Raw genomic sequence first — 20,379 nt, 5'->3', positions numbered from 1 at the left:
TCTTGTTGAGTCTCTACAGCCAGGGTACTGGGAACATCTTTTCCATGTAAGACACGTCAGTTCTTTGACCGTGTCCTTGCTCTCCCAACATGCTTAAACAAAGGTGGTCATAGACATAACAAACACTTTGTTCAGTCTCTACAGCTATGCCGCTGGAAACATCTAATCCAAGTGGGAGACATCAGTTCGTATGTCAGGGCCTTTGTGACCTAAGCACTTGCAACTAATAAACTGGTTATACAAATGAAGCATTTACAAGGGTCACATATCATTTTCCCATTACAGTACTGGCTAACCCTCGAAACTAAATATTATAGAAATGATTAAAAGGAACCGCAAATACCCCCCCCCCCCCCTTCCTTCTTGCTTAAGTTTCTCCCTCACCTGGTGACTCTGGTTTCAGGGGAACCGGTTGGTACAGTCACAGGAGAGGCACTCCAAGGGTTTGATGGCTAAATACAGACATTAAGTAACCAGGCGACGGAGCAACCTGCGTCTGAAGAAGGGACTTCAATTTTTTCCCCGTATAGTCGCTGATGAGACCCTCGTTCTGAGATGGATAAACGCAGTATGGTCGCCAGGATGGAGGAAAAGCAGCGGTTCTGGACCAGGGTGCTCTCAGGTACCGTGGAGGAGGAGTTCTTTCTGGTAAACAGCACAGCATCTGAAGGACATCGGGAGAAGTACCGCTGGTTTTGGTTTCAGCTTATCTTATCGGTTGTGGAGGAACCACTACAGTAATTACTCGTGACTTGTGGAAAGGTGAACGACATGCTTGGATTGTTATACCTGTAATCCAGACTTTAATCACAAATCTGGATTACAGGCGCAGCAATCTAGGGTACGTATTTATAGGAAGAAACCAGACGGCGCAGAGGATTAATATAGCAGCGTACAACTATCATCAATGCAAATATATAGTGACGTATTGTCTACCTTGGTTGCATTTGTAATGATTGTTAGTGGCATCAAATGATTGTGTTGACTTTGTGTTTTACGGTACTTGTTTTTTTTTTAACGTATGCATATGGTGCAGGGGAAGACGTTTCTGCTCTGGCTGGCGTCTGCTTCTGCTAAACACACGGCGCCCATAATGTGTATGTTAAATGGCACAACTCCACATTTTTTATGTGAGCTTCAAAGCGCGCAAGATGTGTTGAAGTGCAGAGCGAATGTGAGAGTTGGTCTGCTTAGAGTTGAGGCAGAATATAAAATATGAAAAATTTGTGTGTGTGTGTGTGTGTGTGTGTGTGTGTGTGTGTGTGTGTGTGAACAGCAAGCAGTGCTGTCCTGTGGGGTCCAGATGGTGAGTGGAGAAAGCCCTTCTTTAAGCCCTGAGCCAGGACATTATACCCCCCTTCACACACACACACCTACTCACATAGTCTGTATATACTCAATGCAAATAATATTTCTGTACTGTATTAAGGGAAACAATGAGACAGCTTTCTCAAATTTTAATTCAATACCAAAATGTGCGTAAATCCACCCTCAGCCTATTGTTACAAGTAAACAATTGAATGACAAGACAAAGAAATATTTCAAGTTTGGAGAGCACGGACTACCGTGACCCGTCCTTTATTGGTTTGCGTTAGGTAATCAGATGTTGTGGTCATTAGGAAGTCATTTCAAGCTTTAGCCATACACAGCTGATTGTGAAAGTAACCTCAATCTATCAGAATACATGATCATCATCCCTTCAAATGCATGTGCAAGGAGAGGAGAGGCTAATGACACTGGCACAAATGACTCGCACCACGGGGACCAATGGGGCACAATGCGTCACATGTGGCTAATACTTCCTATAAAGAACAGGGAAAGGTTTTTGACTGTTGTGGTTGATTGGTTGAGCCGTCATCATCAATTTGATGTAATTTATAGCCCAGTGAGTGCAAAGAAAAGGAATCGGGATGAAGTCCGCTCAACTTTAATTTGTCGAAACATGCGGATCGCGCAGCTGTTGTCTACAGATCATCATCCTGCAGCCTGGGTGCTTCATGTTAGATCAGACAGAGCAGACAAACTGCGTGCGTGTGCGCGTGTGTTTGTGTGCATGGGCCCTTCATTGTTCTTACTATGTTGCTATTTTCTGTTTAATCTTTTATGTGCATATAAAGAAATACTGGCTCCCTACAGACTGTGCCCTACATATCACACACAGACTAATTCGGGTTTCCATCCCCGAGGGGACGTATATTCCTCTTCGTTCTCAAAACGAACACAAGCCCACCCCTAAACCCAATCAAGGCTGCGACCAGAAGAGCGCTTCAGAAACCGTAAATACGCCGAGCACGCTGGCATATTTTTTTGGTGACTTGAGTTGTGTTTTGTTGTTGCAGAGAAGAAAAGCAAAGCTGACTGTTTCCCGTCCAAGAATGCGGAGGAGGCCTGCGTGGCGGTGAAAATTGAACACTCCAGAGGTAAGCGCCACCCCCCTTACCCCTCCTTCCCCCGTTACTGCTGCCTCCCTGCTTTTATTTCAATCGCTTGAAATAAAAGCAAACATTGCTGTTTGTTTGATGTTTGATGCGTCTGTGGGATGTGGCGCTGCCACAAGCCGAAGTGACATGCAATTCTTTGTCACTCGTCAGTTCTGATTTCACGGCAGGGGGAGGGGGGGGCTGCAGGTTTTTTCAATTTGAAGCCTTTCAGTCATATTTCCTTCTTTTTTTTACCATATCTGACAAAAAGCTCCACTTCTTCGATGGCTGCAGTGAAGTGAACTTTAAGCCCCAGTGTGAAGAAAGCTGCTTGCGCTATTGTTATATCACACCTCTGTGTGTGTGTGTGTGTGTGTGTCTCCAATGCTGCATCACTTTGCGTGTCATCCTCTCCCGTCACCCCCACTGTATCCTTTCCCCCCTCCTCTCCTCGGTCTGTCTTCTATGTGTTGGTTTATTTCCATCGTGCCCCCCTTCACTGAAACTATTTTACGGTGTGAACATAGGAGTGAAATGAGAGGTGTGCGATGCGGTTTGTCTTTTTTTGTAAAATGATCGTTAACCTGTGATAACTTCTTGGTTATCCAGGGGTTCCTTTGGTGTTTCTGGGGTGCGGGCACTTTTATTTATTCAATAAAGCTCGCAGGAACAGTGCGTTTTTCCTCGTCGGGCCTGACACGTGTTCCGCCACTGCTGCTTATACAAGGAAGAGACACAAGTCATTTGACAACATGCAGCTGAGGACAATTACACCTCATTCCGGCACTTATCCCTGACCCGCTGCGTCCCCCCTCCTCCGTGTGCGTGTGCGTGTGTGTGTGACGGAGAGGAAAATGTGAAAAAAGGGAAGGGTTATTGTGCTTAAAATAGACAAATACACTGAATAGATAAATAAGCCAATGGTAAACATCTGGGTGATGGTGAAGTTCAGCCATGTCCTCTGTCCAAAAGCTCTGACAAAAACCCCTCAGCGCAGGGTCAAACCTAAATAAAGATTTAAGGTGGAAATCAGACAGAAGTGTGAACATCTATGTCAGCGGTTCCCAAACTTTTTTTCCTGCGCACCCCCTTCCATGTCCCAACCGGGTTGGCGCACCCCCAATTCACACTTTAAAAAAAAACGCAACAAAACTTTGTTTTATCGTCATATAGACTCATGTTTAAACATGCGCAAATAACCACAACACGCATGACAATAACAACATCAACACAAGCTGAATTAAAATGCAATGAATTACAAACGATCCACAACATTAAAAAGAATAGGCTCCGAAATAGATAAAATAAATAAAAACGGAAACTTCAAGTGCGACAATAAAATTAGCCTACACACGATCCACAACATAATTAAGTAACAAAGAGCGGCTCAAACATAAAATAAATTAAAAGACGATAAAAGAGAATCCATCTGGAAGTCTAGCGCAAAAGTCGCTCAGCCTGCAGAGAGAGAGAGAGAGAGAGAGTGAGTGAGTGAGTGAGGGAGAGAGAATGTGTTAGTATTCCCAACACCCATATTAATGCGACGGGTGGGCTTGCATCTTGGCACAAAGCTCTTCAAAGTTTGGCGCAATGGAAGACAGTTTAAGCCGCAATTCCTTCTCAACAGCATCCAGTCTTTGCCGATGTTTAGTTTTAACTGCTGCCATAGCAGAGAAACCAGCCTCGCAGAGATAAGTTGTGGCGAAGGGCATCAAAACTCTCAAGGCTTGCTTTGCCAAGACTGCGTATGATGTCAGTGACTCGGTCCAAAAATCCACAAGTGGCTTTCGTTTGAACTGTGACTGCAGTGCTCCATCAGATGACAGCTCGATCAGCTGCTCCTGCTCGTGTAATGACAGCTGTGGGACGGGCAGGGAAACTTCAAATGGATTGCGAATCCAAGCGCCAGATGTGTCCATAGGTGGAAAGTGTTTCCGTAGCTGCTCGGCGAGTTGGTTGAGGTGTTCAATTATGAGAGTTTTTACATGCTCACCCAGGTGCACGTCATTTTCCCCCAAGAACTCGTGAAGCGTAGGGAAACACAGGTGTGTGTTCCCACTCACACAACTTGCCCAGAACCGTAGCTTCTTTATCATGGCCTCAACCCTGTCTTGTGTGTTGAACACAGTTACACTGACTCCCTGCAGACTTAGATTGAGTTCATTCAGAGCTGAGAAGATGTCCGCTAGATAGGCGAGCCTTTTCAGAAAATCTTCGTCATGCATACTGGAGGCCAAATGAAACGGATTCTCCTCAAAAAACTGCTGCAATTCGTGCCGGAGTTCAAAGAGCCTTGTCAGCACTTTGCCGCGGGACAGCCAACACACCTCTGTGTGCAGCAGCAGTGATTTGTGTTCGCTGCCCATCTCGTTACATAACAGTGTGAATATTAGTGAATTTAGCGGACGAGCTTTAATGAAGTTCACCAGTTTGACTGCGTCGTTCAGCGCTGCAAGTAGATCAGCATGTTTTTGGCTGCGAGGGCCTCTCTGTGAATACTGCAGCTGACGGATGGGCAGACTCTCCTAATATGAGCTATAAGCCCCGTGTGTTTCCCCGTCATTGATTTTGCCCCGTCTGTGCAAATTCCCACACAGCGCTCCCAGTCGATGCCATTGGTCCTCATAAAAACGTCAATTAAATTGAAGATTTCCTGTCCTGTTATTCGGGTAGCAAGGGGCCGACAGAACTAAAACTCTTCTTGTACCGATCCTTCAAAAAGGTAACGGACATAGAGAAGAAGATTGGCCAGATTTGCAACATCTGTAGACTCGTCTACTTGCAGAGAGTAAAACTCACTTTTCTTCACACGGCTGAGTAGTACAGCCAGGATGTCTTCAGACATGGCATCAATGCGGCGCGACACAGTGTTATTGGACACAGGAATCATGTCCAACTTTTTTGCCTCTTTCTCTCCAATCATACACGCCACCATTTCTTTGGCCGCTGGCAAACACACGTCTTCGGCCATTGTGTGCGGCAGCCCCTTTCTCCCTACTCTGTAACTGAGCAGATATGAAGCCCGTAGTGCGTCTTTCGTAGACCCAACGCATGAATGAAACTGTATTTTCTTTTGGCTTTTCTGCAACTCCTCCAATTTCGCTTTAAAAAATGTAAGGGGCTTGTCACTTAAATGGCCATGTTTCGTGTGCATGTGACGACGGAGATAAGATGGCTTCAGACAGCTGTTTGCTAGAACCTCACTGCACAACACGCACTGAGGCTTCGGACAATCTGTATCGCCGATCCAAGTGAAGCCCAGACCCAGATAATTGTCATCATATTTTCTTCTTTTTTTCCCCGTCTGGTGTTCGCCCTCATCACTTCTTTTTGGCATCTCCTACCCTGCTCTTCGGTTTCCTCCTGTGCATCTTCTGACTCCCGCTCATTTTCTGTCTCTATCCTCTCCGTCTCTGTTGCCTCCAAATCCTCTCTCTCTCTTGGTCCCTCTCCTCCTTCGTGACTAATAACTTTATTATAAGATGTCCCACTTGACAGTTTCCCTGATTTCAGCCAGTTAAGCAATCAATGCATCAATGAAACGAGTTGGCGCGCATATTGCCTAGCGGCTGCAGTGCATGAAAGAAGAGCATGCGTAGAAGAAGACAGCTGCTGTCTTCTTCTACGTTTCTATCAAAAAATAATATATTATAGTATTTATATTTAAAATAAAAGCGATTACAAAGGAAATGTTTACTTACTTTCATGCTTTTTTATTGTATGGAAAAATCCTTTTATATATGTCAATGAAAAAATCCCACTTAAAAAAACTGACCGCCATTATATTTTTCCTCTCGCGCACGCCCTGGTTGCAGCTCGCGCACCCCCAGGGGTGCGCGCACCACACTTTGGGAATGGCTGATCTATGTTGCATTGTGATTACAATTCCAGTATTGCTGGAAAGTCCGATTTGTAGTGCTTACATGTCTGTGCAGCTGTTTGAGGGTCAAAGGTTGCGTGCCGCTGACACAAGTCGACCCTGAATGGGCGTGAGACAGGAGGAGGCAGTTGTCGCGTCACCATTGTACAGTCATCTGGGATGTTGTGTAGTTTTCATAGCTTGAAGCGTCCACATTTGCCGCATTCACGTGCAGGTAATCTAAATGGAATATAAGGACTGCAATTGCTTCCTGGTGAAACTGGTTTACTGGGATGCCTCATTCCTTTCAATCCTCCTCAGTGAGCTTGTGAGGCCCATCGGAGAGAGCGCGAAGGGACACATTCTGCGTGAATATATACATACACATGCAAAACGGGCGCACACAAATAGCTCTCACGCCGCCGCAAATAGCAAGGGGACAAGAACTACTCCATATAGCATAGCTGCTACGGTTAAATTAGGGCTTTCTGTGCTGCGGCAGTCCTTTTGTGTAACCACGCAACTGCTCAGCGTTGATGTATCACACCGTCCATTACAGCAATAAGAGCTGACTTGACCGTCAGAGACGCCAGAAGTTCTTCTCACAGCGGAGAAGCAGAACAGAAGTTAAAGTCGCACTTCCCCATAATGACTTCTGCAAAAGGTACATGTAGCTCGGGCTGACAAGCAGCCTGCTCATTGTGTACTTTCCCTCCACCTCGTTCGTTGTCGGTTATCAGAGGCATTTTCGCGTAACTTCTCACTTGTGCCGTCTTGCTCAATTTTGCCGACTGGTCTTTCTTGTCTTGTTTTATACGTCCCAAATATTTTAAGGACGAAAATGTGCTAGAGGGGGGAGAAGTCGATGAGGAGATGTTTTAAAACAATTGAATAGAGCCTTTGGGCTTCGTTTAGATTCATCAAGCAGACGGGAGAACTGGTGTGTCGGGATCCAGGCTCGTTTAGTCTGATCAGACTAATCGGACAGAAGGAGAAGTGAAGAGGGTGTTATAAAAACTGTAGTTTGTAGTATTTTACAACATAAATGTGCAGATCCTGTCCGTTCCAGACACGTGGGTTGTGATCTGTCTGCTCCTCTGTAGCTTCCTTTTCTGTCGAGAGTCTCGTAGTGAGCGAGAGTGAAGGAGGAGTCTTGCGCTGCTTCTTCTTCTCATAACGCAGAGTCACTCGCCGACGCTGCATGGGAAGATTGCACGGGACCTAAATTTAGTACTCTTCTGGGACTCGAGTACCGTCACAAACACAGCGCGGTCCCTCACTGAGGATACTCTCTCCAAGCGTTTTCTTGTCCGCCTCAAAATCCAAAGGGTGAGTCTGATAGCTGGGATTTTTTTAATTTAAAACAGAATATTTCACTTCTCTCGGTCTGATTCCTCTTGGACTGCCTCCCGCTGACATTCAGGCTTCTTTAACTCCTTACTTTTGATTTTGGAACAAAGCTCGCTCTCACGATGACCCGTTCTTTTTATTTGCGGATGTGCGTTAATATGGCAATCTTAACGACAGTCACGATGTTTCTCAACAGTCTGACAGATCGCTGCCCTCCCGTCAAATCAACCTATTCGAAGACGGCATGCGAGGACACGGGCGATCGCGGCTGCTTTACTTAAGCTCACGTTTCCTCTATGCGTCGTCTTATCTAAACGTTTTGTTCATGACCCAGCTCTGCGGAAGCCAATCTTTTAATATGCCAACCCATGCGCTGAGAAGTGTGTCTGACGTCAGAGACAAAAAGTAAAGGGATATACTTGGCAAAAAACGGAGAAGTTCACTGAAGAGTGTCTAATAAAGACGCACGGCAGTACCAAAAAAACACTGGCGTCAAAAACTGGTGGAAGTCTCACTTCAACATTAAAGACAAAAGGAGCACGCGGGGTAAACGCACAAGGGGGCTTATTGGATGCAGGTGAAACTGATGAACAATCGCACACGAGGAACTGAACTATGTGAAATAAGAAGCGACCTGACCTCGGCCAGCTGGCAGACAAACTGTTTTAGGAGTGATTCCCTCATTTTTCTTGCAGGGAAAACCTTTTGAGGATGCATTCCGTCGTCAGGTAAAGCTTTTTTAGAAAGCAGGTTCTCTTTAAAAAGGAGTAGCGTCTGCTCGGACATCTCTTGTCCGGCACAATGAGGAGTGAAGATGAAATTCACAAGAGGCTTGGTTCATTTAGCACAGGTCTTTATTTCATCTGCGCTGCTGCACTTCTACCTGACCTTTGAGAGGACCCTTCTCGCCGTGCGGTTTTGAAATGTATTGATGATTGAAGCAGAGGCCCTCAGGCTCCTGAAGTCCATCTTCAGGAAGCAACGGGCTGGTTGCCATGGCAGCAAGGCTGAGCATCCTCCAACAAGGTTTGATTCGTCAATTCGACGCTTCCTTGACCGCGGCAATGTTGTTTCGGTTTCTACGTAAACAGATTAACTATCAACTTAACTAAGAGCTTTTTGTCGTGAGGACACAAAGATATTATAGTACTTCTTGGCGTATTCAGTCATTGTCATAACTAGTCGTTGTCCAGGATAAATCTTTTGTTTCTAACATCATCGCGTCTCCCTCGCTGCACACAGATGGAGTTGGGGAACCGAAGTGTTCCTGCAGGATGGCGGCTGGCTGCTCCTAATTCACACCGGCCTGTCGCTTGAGCCGAGCCAGCTTTAATTATGAGAAGACGCCAGAATGCGTGTTAGCGGGAGCTGAAGTTCCTGCCGAGCATGAGACTTCCTTCCGAGAAAGTAAAGTTCCTGTTTGTACTGAAACAGAACCGGCTGCTTGTTGATCTGATCTCGACGCAAATGTCTTTGTCTGTGCGTTTCTTGCACAGTAACCGGTTCAAGTGAAAGCGTCCAGCACCGCGGTGATTTAAAGCCGACGCCGTTAATAACAACCCTAGGCAGGCAGAGCCGGGCTGCGGGGGGTCGGGCCCCGAGCAGCCTGCCAGGATAAATGACGTACGCGGAGCACAATCCGCAGGCGGAGACTTCCTTTCCAGCCACATGTGTACAGCTGCAAGGCTCGATAAATTCTTATGATCTCTTAATGTGGCCACGGGGCGAAGCCGAGCACATGATCAAGAGAAATTCCGGAGGCAGACTTCAGAATTGATTGGTAATTTTGGGGCCATGTTCAGAGAACACCGCATGGGGCCCGTTTCTATTCATACATTCTGCTCAAGCTGTTGTCTTTAATTACGGTTGGGCAGTAAAAACAGAAGCTGTGACTCTGTGGTTGTTTTTCTCTTTCTGTTTTAAGACTAGTGAGATAAAGATCAATGTCGGGTGTATAAATAAGGGGCCCTAAGCAGCAAAATATCAGTAAACAAACTGCATCTAGACTACATATATATTTATTATGTTTTTCACTGTTGTTCATATACTTCATGGCAACACTAAGTAATAAAGTAGTTTCAGATGAGTTTTATGTGAATGGATTAATCGGTTAATTGTTTCATAGCGTCTTGACCTGATTGTCCAGAAGAGCGGAAGACAATTTTTCTGAAATTTGATATTCATTTGTGCCTCTCAAAGCACGGATGCTTTTAGTTTGATCTATTTTTGGACATGAGACCGTGCCTATTAAGGAATGAAGACCTCTTGATTCAATGATTTATACAGGGATGGAAAATGTCTCTTTCCGTAGTAGCATCAGCGTCAAACCGAGGGGCAGGACGTGTCCTTCCAGTCCGTCGACTGAAAACTGAGCGCGCGCTATTTATTTTTGCAATTGTAAGCCTGCATCTTTTAAGCTCCACACTATTATTCCACTTCACTCAGTGTTTATTCCTACTTGTTATCCGCGCTAAGCTCCATCGATTTCTGCATCCGACTCCGCTTGTTAAATCCCACGCTCGCATCTTAAGTGACCACCTTAAATGGAGACTAATGGACGAATACCCTGTGAAACAATAAGAGCACCATACATGGAGATGTGCCTTTTTAAGTGCACATGTTTCACTTGCATGTGCTTGTGTGTGCTGTGTGGTTTAGAGAGAGACGTTTATATCCAGGCTGCCGTAAACACTGCCGGTCTGTGTCCGCCGTGCCATTAAGTCAGTCTGCTCCGTCCAAACACCGATGCTGTGCCATCTGCAGCCAGCTGGTCTGCTAAAAGCTGATCATCAGCTGGATAATCAACTGAACTGTCTGACACCCTGTATTATTTACCCTGCAGTCGTTTATCATAAGCGTATTTGCAGCCATGGATAAGTAGAGCACACCCTGTCGTATTAAGGGAGGAGATATCAGAGGAGGTCTTTCTCAGTGTGTGAGACACACTTTGGTTGCTTTTTTAGTTTTTTTAGCTTCCTTTTTTATAAATGAAATCCCACTTACTGCAGGTCAAATATTCAAAAACATTTTCCGTAAGTCTGCACTCTTCGCATCAACTAGAGAGTTCTAACGTGATGTAATTATCATGCTGTAGTAAATGAAGAAGTGCCAGAAAGAAGAAGAAGAAGATGATGATGATGCAGCTCACAGTCGGGGACGATAACCACATTGGTGCCTGTGTCCATTGACGGACAGGAGGTCCGTCAATGGACTTGCCAAAGCGTTTAGTGGTTAAAATGAGTGTTGTTCGGTGTCCAGCAGGTCCAGCTTTTTCTCATCAGGTCATTTTGAATGGAAGATGATGAGATGTAATGGTCTCTGTCTGTCTGTCCTTCAGGTCTCGGCAGCAGTCCGGCGCGCGAGAGCAGCAAGCCGGCCAGCGTGCAGGCGTGTCTGAGTCGAGCGGGCCTCGGGACGGCCCCGGCAGCTTTCTAAACCCAAAGGTACACGTCGACGGCTCGCAGCCATCGGGCCGAAACACCGCAGGGCCCGAGGGGGGCCGTGGATACAAGGGGGTAACCACGATAGTCCGGTCTGCGACTCCAGGGAGAACGCGGGGAAGCAGCAATGGAGCTCTGTAACGTGGCCTAGGATCGGTGCACCTTGAGCCTTGTCCTTCTGTTGTTTGAGTTGAGTGAATCAGTCGACACAGATAAGGGGGGAGACGGCACCGGCCTTTCATGCAGGGAGTGTGAATCCTAACACATGGGCGCGAGACCAGTAAAACCGCTCGCTTGGAAACCGGGTAGCTTATACCGCCGCCTTCAGGTCCACGCCGATATTGCAGAGACTTCAATGGAAGAATACCAGACAAATCCTCCACCAGTCTACCAGCGTCCAAAGATCGTCTCTAATGTTTAGTCTTTTTACCGCTGTCTTCTCTGCAGTGCCCCCAAAGCCGCTACATCTCCAGAGCCCGGTGACGGAGGTCAAATCCCCGCTGGGCCACCTCCAGAGAGCACCACTAAAAGCAGGCATGGAGGAGGGAGGAGGAGGAGGAGGGGGGGGAGGGGGAGGGAGAGGAGCTGTGAACCGGGAAAAAGTCAGAGACAAACACTCCAAAGTCTCAGACCTCATCAACCGCTTCGAAGAGAACAGGTAGGGGCTCTTTACTCTCTGTTCTATTGTGTGTGTGTGTGTGTGTGTGTGTGTGTGTGTGTGTGTTTGCTTTCACTTCTCAGAGGGGAAACAATTAAGAGAATAGAAGCTAAAAAATATATGTTATTAGGGTGACTGATGTTAGTCAGTGCAATTGCATAGTGACCGGCATTGTGTTTAATTTCTATTCTTCCTTTCTTTCCTTAAAACATGGCACATTGGTTCCGGCTGAATAACTCCCATCGACGCCGCTAAATGGCTTTTTGTAACAACACAACCTCACTCGGGCTGTCGTAACCGCGGTGACGGAAAACTCTTTGTCTTTTCTAACGTTTCCTATTGCCGGTTATTTCGGGGTGTTGAAAAGCAGAAGTCCCTCGTGGATACGTTGTCTTCAGCCTAACTCACTGATAGCAGCGTAGTCGAGACCCGTAGACAGGACGAGACGAGATTAGCCCGCTGGGTTTGGCACACGGGGGATGAAAGGAGATTTGCGCCTCAGTCGGCTGTGGGACAGGACTCCTCAGGAGCACGAGGTAGGATCTCTCGGACGGGTTTCAACGGCAGCGCCTTTACTTTGAAATTGTTGTCTCCATGGTTACGCGGGGGGCAGCCAACAGTTTTGTTGGCTGTGCTTTTACTTTTACAGTTGTTGTTTTTGGTCACATTTTCAGTGTTGATGAGGTTAGTCAGTGAACTCGTGGGGGTGTTTCCCTTCCCAACCCCCCCCCCCCCCCCCCCCCCCACCCAATGTCTGCGTACTCGTCTGCTCGTCGCTGCGCTCCACCGGACAGCGACGCACAGGCGGGGAATCACCTGCACGGCCGACCGGTTCCACACGGCTCGATCACCTGTTTCTTTTCTGCGGGAAATAGCACGTGCCTTCAGTTTAGCCTGTATCCGATTTTTTTTTTATTCTTTGACCCGTGTTGCAACAGAAGCGAGCCCAGATGTGCAGCGGCTGCCGGAGGTCGCTGCTTTGCTGTCGGTGCAGCTAACGGGGAAACAGCTGGACTGACTACCGGTGCAGGAAGCACAGCGGCTGAACGGTGACATTGTGCAGGCGAACCAGCGGCGTGTTTGTGTTTTGTGATCGAATTTCCGCTCACGAGCTGCGATCCGACCGGTTTCATTTTATTCACGTTGAGGCGAAGACCGGTAGAGACATTATAATATAATCTAATCTAATATAATTATAATATACCACGCATGAGGCAGCGTGCACCTCTTCTCCTCCTCATTACTCTCCACGGTTTTATTTTTAACTCTCACACTAGTTCGCAAAAGCCATCTGCTCTCCGACTCACTGTGTCCACGCGGCCCGACCAGTGCGCCGCTGCAGCAGCAGCTGCAGCCGCTCCTGTCCTTTTTTATTGTTTTGTTTTTTTGCTCTCTTGACCAACTTCCTCCTTTCTCCCCCTCCGGTCCTCCAGCAGCGCGGAGAACAAGAGAGACGGCTCGCCGCTCAAGCAGATCAGCAGGTCGCTGGACTGCAGCGCGGCTCCCCGCGCCTCCCCGTGGCGCACGGAGCCCGCCGGTACTCGGGAGGACCGATCCTCTGCGCCCCCCTCGCCGGAGGATGCCCGCACGCCGGCGGCTAACGGGACGCTAGCTCGGATGGAGCAGGGCAAGGAGGAGGCGGCCGTCCCGGAGAGGAACGGCGTGGGGACGGAGGCCGACGGGCTGGTGAACGGGGACGAGGGTCGCAGGAGCGCAGAACCGACGGGCGGTGGTTCACCTCCGCAAACGGAAAGGACTGCTGCAGGAAGTGCTGAGGAGGAGGAGGAAGAGGAAGAAGAGAAGGAGGAGGGGGATGAGAAGGACGACGACAGTGGGACTAAAATAGAAAGTGAGCTTAGGAACGAAGAAGGCAGCACCGAACCTAAGGTACGTTTGCTTGGTGACCCTTCACCCCGAGTGACCTGTGCCTATTCAAAGCTCTATCGCTGCCTCCGAAAGGTCGGCCGGTACTCTCTGCTCCGGGCTTCAACACAATTAAATCTTCTGCACTAATTCAGCTCTGGGTCTCTCAAACATTGTATGGGTCGAGTTACAAGTGTGTGTGTGTGTGTGTGTACGGAATCATTTTTTAGTTTTTATTTTATAATATTTGCATTTTATGTGGAATATTGTAGTTCTTTAGGAGAGGGGGGGGGAGGGCTTTGACCAGTTGTAACAACTGACTGAGAGATGTGAAACATGAGGAGGGACCCAGATAACCAACTACTTCTAAGGATCTAGAAAAGATGCTGATCTCATCTTCATCAGTGCCATTGTAAACGCTTACCATGTGCAGCACATGGCTGTATTGACAAGACTGATTGTTGTCAGATCATTTGCGTCCTTGTGGTTAAATACTCATACAGTGAGAGGGGTTCTGCCTCTGTGGTCATTGGGGAAGTAAACTGGCGTGGGTGGCAACTGAAACACACACATGTATCCCATAAGCACGCGTGGGGGATGTTATGTAGGCCACACTTATTGTTTGTATCACCGGCCTCTCACACTAAGCTCTGGGCTTAATCGTGTCTTTGTTTGATTTTGTGTCATTTCCTCTCTTCCGTACTTGAGCATCAGCTCAGTGTTAAGGACACACACACACACGCCAGTGCTACATTCTGCTGCACGTAGCTACAGTGCGACGAGGTTCAACACGAGGCTGCGCCCAAAACGGTAGATGAGTCACTGATGCGTCCAGCTGGAATAAATGCACGATGCACAGTGAGCATTTAATAGCTGAAATGCAGAAAACGCGACAAGTCGATGAGCTCGGTGGGCTCAACCAAACGGGAACTTGCAGAATAATCTTGCTTACTGTCTTTAATACTTCACTCATCTATCACCAGATCTGTAAGACTCCCGATTAATGTTTTCAGGAGACCAATGAACAGAAGCTGTTTAAGATCGCCAGCGAGATCCTGCACACAGAGAAGGCCTACGTGACGCGACTGAACCTGCTGGACCAGGTGAGGAACTCCGCGTCGACCGCGACAGTTCACTTCTGTATTTCCAGACCGTTTCTCATGGGAAGGCTCACTAAACGCAGCAAGAGAGACCTTTGTGAACTCCTCCAATAATTCGTCACTTACCAGTTGTCTGCGTTGTGTACGCAGGTATTCTGTGCCAAGCTCATGGAGGAGGCAAACAAAGGCACATTCCCTGTGGAGGTAGTGAAGAACATCTTCTCAAACATCAGCTCCATCAACGCCTTTCACAGCCAGTTTCTGCTTCCAGATCTGGAGAAACGCATGGGAGAATGGTGAGCTGCAGCCTGTAATGAATGCTACAAAATCCTGTACACATTAGCACGAGGATGATTTATTCTTAATAAAATAAATGTTACAACAAATTGAAAACACTACACTTTACTCTTTCTTAATTGTCTCTCTCTCTCTCTCCCCCACAGGGAGTCCACGCCTCGCATCGGAGACATCCTGCAGAAACTCACACCCTTCCTCAAGATGTACGCCGAGTACGTGAAGAATTTCGACAAGGCCATGGAGCTGCTGAAACAGTGGACTGACCGCTCGCCTCAATTCAAGGCCATCATCCAGGAGATCCAGGTACTGCGCGCCCAATTCCACTCCAGAGAAATGTTGTGAAATTGTGTAATCGGATACATGCATGAACTTCGGAGCGATGTAAAATGCAGCCTGGTGGGCTGGCTGAGACGGTAATTGTAGTTTCTGGGTTTTTTCCTGAAAAGAGCCAGGAGGTCTGTGGCTTCCTGGCGCTTCAGCACCACATGTTGGAGCCCGTGCAGAGAGTCCCTCGCTACGAGATGCTGCTCAAAGACTACCTGAAGAAGCTGCCTCAGGACGACCCTGACCGGCGGGATTCAGAGAGTAAGTCTAGACGCTCAGTGTTCCCACTGTAGAATTTCACCATGTTGAGGTAACCGCTCTCCGTCCCCCACAGAATCATTAGAAATTATCGCGACAGCAGCTACTCACTCCAACAGCGCCATTCGAAAATCTGTAAGTAAAGACGGTTTTAAACCTTTTTTTGTTGTCTTTCACAATTAAACGGAGGGAATATGTCAGACACATTAACGTCCAGCTAAACATAATGGTCCCGTCCTCCTTCAGGATAATCTGAAGAAACTGATGGACATATACGAGATGCTGGGTGAGGAGGAAGACATTGTCAACCCCTCGAACGAGTTCATCAAGGAGGGCCACATCCTGAAGCTGGCGGCCAGGAACACCTCGGCCATGGAGCGATACCTCTTCCTGGTGAGGGAATGGAGGCCTCTTCTTATCCAATGAGAGCAAACGTGCCGAGGCGAGACTTAGGCAATTTGAAAGGAGTGAATCATTTCCTTCTGGCAACACCGCTGCGTTCTGAACGCATCTCTCAATTACTGGGATTGCCAGATGATGTGATTACGTCCGGGCTGTTTTTTTTTTCTTATTCGCCTCAGGCCCAATGTCTCCCGTCTGTGTAATTCAGGTTACCCGCAGCATTGAATGCCGCCTTCAACGGAACAAATCGAGCCTCAACTGCCAAAGCGCTGATCCGTGCACAACGAAAACTTATTTTCTTTGCTTCTTTTTCTCGCCAGTTCAACAACATGTTGTTGTACTGCGTGCCCAAATTTAGCCTGGGGGGCACCAAGTACACGGTGAGGACGCGGATCGGCATCGACGGCATGAAGGTCCTGGAAACGTCCAACGAGGACTACCCTCATACCTTCCAAGTGTCGGGAAAGGAGAGGATGCTGGAGCTACAGGCCAGGTACAATTTATGGGAGAAACATCATAGCCCCTCCCACATTTGGAAAACCACTCATGAGCACACCCAAACTCCTACGAATCTCTAAACACTCGTTGACCTCTAAGTGCTGTGTTGGTAGGACCTTGTGTTTTACAAGCAGATAAACGTGCATAAATAGGTTTGAATGCTTATGGCTTTATCTTTCGCAGTTCGGAGCAGGACAAGGCAGACTGGATTAAGGTAAATACACGTTCAAAATACTTCAAAATTTCTTTTCTTATTTGACCACGTGTGTTTTTAAACTCCCTGTCGAATGAGTGACACGTGAGTCTGACGTTGTCTTTGTCCTGCAGGCTTTCCAGGAGACCATTGAGATCTTCCAGCAGAAAAACGAGTCCTTCAAGAACGCGCTGAAAGACGTAGAGGAAGTGTCGGTCAGTGTCACAGCCGACCTGCATGGGCGGATGAACCTTCACCGCTCTCTGCCGTCCTACTCAGTGTATATATATGTCTTTTTTTAATCCAGAATGCAGAGCTGGGGAAGCGGGCTCCTCGCTGGATCCGAGACAACGAAGTGACGATGTGTATGAAGTGCAAGGAGTCTTTCAATGCTCTGACGCGGCGGCGGCACCACTGCAGAGCCTGCGGTTATGTAAGTCTTTAAACATTCAGAGCATCAAATGTGAAGAAATGTCTGAAAAATACACCGTCTACCCTGATTGCTTTTGAATGAGACTTTTTCACCTTAACTTTTAAAGTTCCCACATGCGTCACTATGCAACACCTGACGTGTCGAGTGTCATTTTCTTCCAGCTTCCTGCTGCTAATCAAGCGAAAATGCCCCAAATATGCTTTTAATTAAGATAATACATCAACTAATAATAGTCAGTCATAACAGTCATTGCCATAAGTAAATAGTCATATTTGATTCAATGATGCTTAAAAAAAGCCTTCTCTAAAATGTCTCTTCTCTCTTGCAGGTGGTGTGCTGGAAATGTTCAGACAACAAGGTTGCGCTTCAGTATGACGGCAACAAGACGAACAAAGTCTGCAGAGACTGCTTTTCCATCCTCACAGGAGAGACGAGATCCGAGGGCAAGAAGAAGGGCATCCTGGAGGTGAGGAGGAGATGCTGAGGCCTACATCTGTGCGTGTACCCGTGCAGAGATCCGTGTGCTAATATGCCTTCATCCTCGCTGTGCAGATCGAGGCGGCTCAAATCACAGGTAGCAGCATCATGTGTGGCTTCCTGCAGTACTGCGAGAAGAACAAACCTTGGCAGAAGGTGTGGGGCGTCATCCCCGAGAAGGAGGGTCTGGTGCTCTACCTCTACGGCGCTCCGCAGGTACAACGCATGAAGGGGAAAATGTCTCCCCCTCCCCCAATGTGCAACCTTTTTTTAATCCCTGATCTTCTCCTCAGGACGTGAAGGCCCAGTGCACCATCCCCCTCCTGGGCTACTGTGTGGACGACGGCGCCCGGACCACGGACCCCCCGGCCAGCTTCCACCTCTCCCAGTCCAAGTCCATCCATAACTTTGCGGCCGAAAGTGAGGAGCTCAAGCAGCGCTGGCTGAAAGTGATTCGAGTGGCGGTGACGGGAGAGGTGCCCGAGTGCCTTCAGACTAACGGGGGCAGTGCCAGCGTGACGGACAACAACAACTCGCAAGAAGGGGGCAGCGATAGCTCATAAGGGCGCGTGTTCCACTAGCAGACGGCTGCTGGATGGGTCGATCGAGAGAGAGAGAGAGAGAGAGAGAGACACAGGAGGTGCTGACGTGTAGTAAATGCACTAAGTATAGAAGCGCACTCTCCGTGCTGTCCTTGAACTTGAAGACAAGTGTGGGAGACAGACAGACGGACAAACAATCTGTGCTGGAGAAGCCGCCCTACCTTGCCACTCTTTCGGGTTTCCCCCCTTTTTCCCCCCCTCTTAAACGCATTCAAAGACCCTCTGATTCACTGCTGGAACTGTGCCGGATGACTAAAGGACACGACACTAGAGCAGAGGGGCTTCAGGAGTGATCGACGTCCCTCAAACTGGAGACCGTTAGGACAGCTGAACGTCTTTTATAGACTCTTCATCTGTGGCGGCTTCTCTTGAGCTAGTGGAGCACCACGGAGCTTTGCGGCTCCCTGAACAGGATGTGAACTACAGCAAAACGACGGTTCAAACTAAGTCTGCTGGTGCTGTAACGCAAGTCTGTGGACGGTATAAATGTTTTTGTTTCATTTACACAAAGAAACATTTGTGTTATGTACATAAATCAATCTTTTGTTGATAACATAAAAGACATAAGTATTTACAGTATGTGCCCCGGTCTTTGCTTAAGATGGTTCTGAAGCTGTGAAAAATAATCATGTGGTTGGAAAACAATGACCTCATCTCCCTCTTGCATCCCTCGGTGAGGCTTCCTCGTCCAGCCAATGCTTTTGAAACTCTGGATGCACGTAGGCTGATCGGTCATAGTGTTTTGCAGCAATGGAACTAGTTTGCCAATCAAACTGGTTTTTAATATTTCGGCATCCATCCAAAGCAGGCATCAATCATGGAGATTTTATATTTTAAACATCGAAGCAGCAGAGGCTGTGATAACCTTGTAGAAATTGAGTATAAGCCAACTGGAGCCTACAATTCCCACAATGCAATTTAGCAGCACCTTTCATGAGGCCTTCATAGTGACATCATTGTGTGGGGGGGGGGGGCTTAAGAAACCGAACTCAAGCGCTCTCCATGACAGGTAAGAGCGAAACCTTGGTAGAAATAGCACACTGCAACCCTGTGTACTCTGACCTGATGAGTCATTAGTGTCAAGAACTGAGGAGGATGAATGTTCCTGCTTAATGAACGACAGGACGTTCACAGGCTGTATTTCATGTGGAAGGGAGCAAGGTTATTATCGTTAACGAAAAAACGAAAACGAGGTGTGATTTTTTTTTTCGTTAACTGAAATAAAAATAAAAACGAGCCTTTATAAAAAAAAACGATAACTAACTGAAACTGTATTGTGTCTTTACAAAACTAACTAAAATAAAATAGAATTATAGAGAAAATGTCTTTAGTTTTCGTCTTTGTCAATGCTATAGAACAGCGGTTCCCAAACTCGAGCAAAGTCCGTCTCCGCGAGGTATTTGCTCGCTTGCGAAACGTGAACGTGAACTCGCAAGGAGAATCTCTGCTCGCGCTCGAAGGAGTTTTCTACGCGCTCGCTGTTTGACAGTAAGGTGGAGACGGTGCTTTCAGGGTCCGATCGATGCTGCGAGGTGCGTCTGGAGCTACTGTAGAGAAAAGGACACCGTCTCTCGCTCTTTAATCTCATGAAGTGCTCGGCGAGAACGACAGCTTTGTTTCTCCACATACCTAATGTGCCGCATCATAAATATTTTTATATTAATTTCAAACTTTAAAAAATTGAAAATTAAAAAACTATTTATTTATTGTAAATGACCTCTCGCGGCCCACACTTTGGGAATCGCTGCTCTAGAGTTTTTATTGGGTTTTAGTTTTTTTTTCTCCAGATTGAGCTCTCTGAGACTCCCGGCTCCCAAGCGATGTCGTGTGTGGCTCATTAAAGGGTTTAGTACATGCTGTTCACGTGTGTCTTTAGTCTATTGGCTATGGCATCTTGTGTAGAATGTTTACATATTTGTACCCATATCTACATTTTATGTTCTGTTGTTGATATTGTTGTGATATTGTTGTGCCATTTTTTTAAATGGTATGTTGTGTTGAGTTTGTATTACTTATTATAGCTTGTATCTACAATTCATTTTGAGCATTTTGTTTTGCAAGCAAAAAATGAAGCTTCCCTGACTGGTCTGTTACATTCTGCAGTAAAGACTAAAAATAATACTGAAACTAATAAAAACTAAACTAAGACTAAGCATTTTCAAAAAATAAAAAATAAACTAAACTAAGCATTTTCAAAAAATAAAA

The 20,379-nt window shown here is 47.0% G+C and overlaps 1 protein-coding gene across 1 annotated transcript; it reads left to right on the top strand.

Annotated features, from left to right (window-relative positions):
* The first annotated feature begins 496 nt into the window (after positions 1–496).
* LOC120812488 (FYVE, RhoGEF and PH domain-containing protein 4-like) lies at positions 497–19,496 on the top strand. The gene is given in 19 exon segments (XM_078097516.1): positions 497–622; positions 2,340–2,420; positions 10,967–11,042; positions 11,044–11,072; positions 11,517–11,727; positions 13,161–13,614; positions 14,604–14,693; positions 14,841–14,986; positions 15,134–15,290; positions 15,434–15,572; positions 15,646–15,704; positions 15,816–15,962; positions 16,292–16,464; positions 16,653–16,683; positions 16,797–16,877; positions 16,970–17,095; positions 17,424–17,561; positions 17,648–17,788; positions 17,866–19,496. Coding segments are annotated over 19 exon segments (2,616 nt in total). The 5' UTR covers positions 497–555; the 3' UTR covers positions 18,136–19,496.
* Positions 19,497–20,379: the final 883 nt, after the last annotated feature.

The sequence above is a fragment of the Gasterosteus aculeatus genome, chromosome Y (genome assembly GCF_964276395.1).
Source record: "Gasterosteus aculeatus chromosome Y, fGasAcu3.hap1.1, whole genome shotgun sequence".
Taxonomy (NCBI): Eukaryota; Metazoa; Chordata; class Actinopteri; order Perciformes; family Gasterosteidae; genus Gasterosteus; species Gasterosteus aculeatus.
Note: the sequence above shows the minus strand (reverse complement) of the source record. Positions and strands in the feature narration are given on the sequence as shown.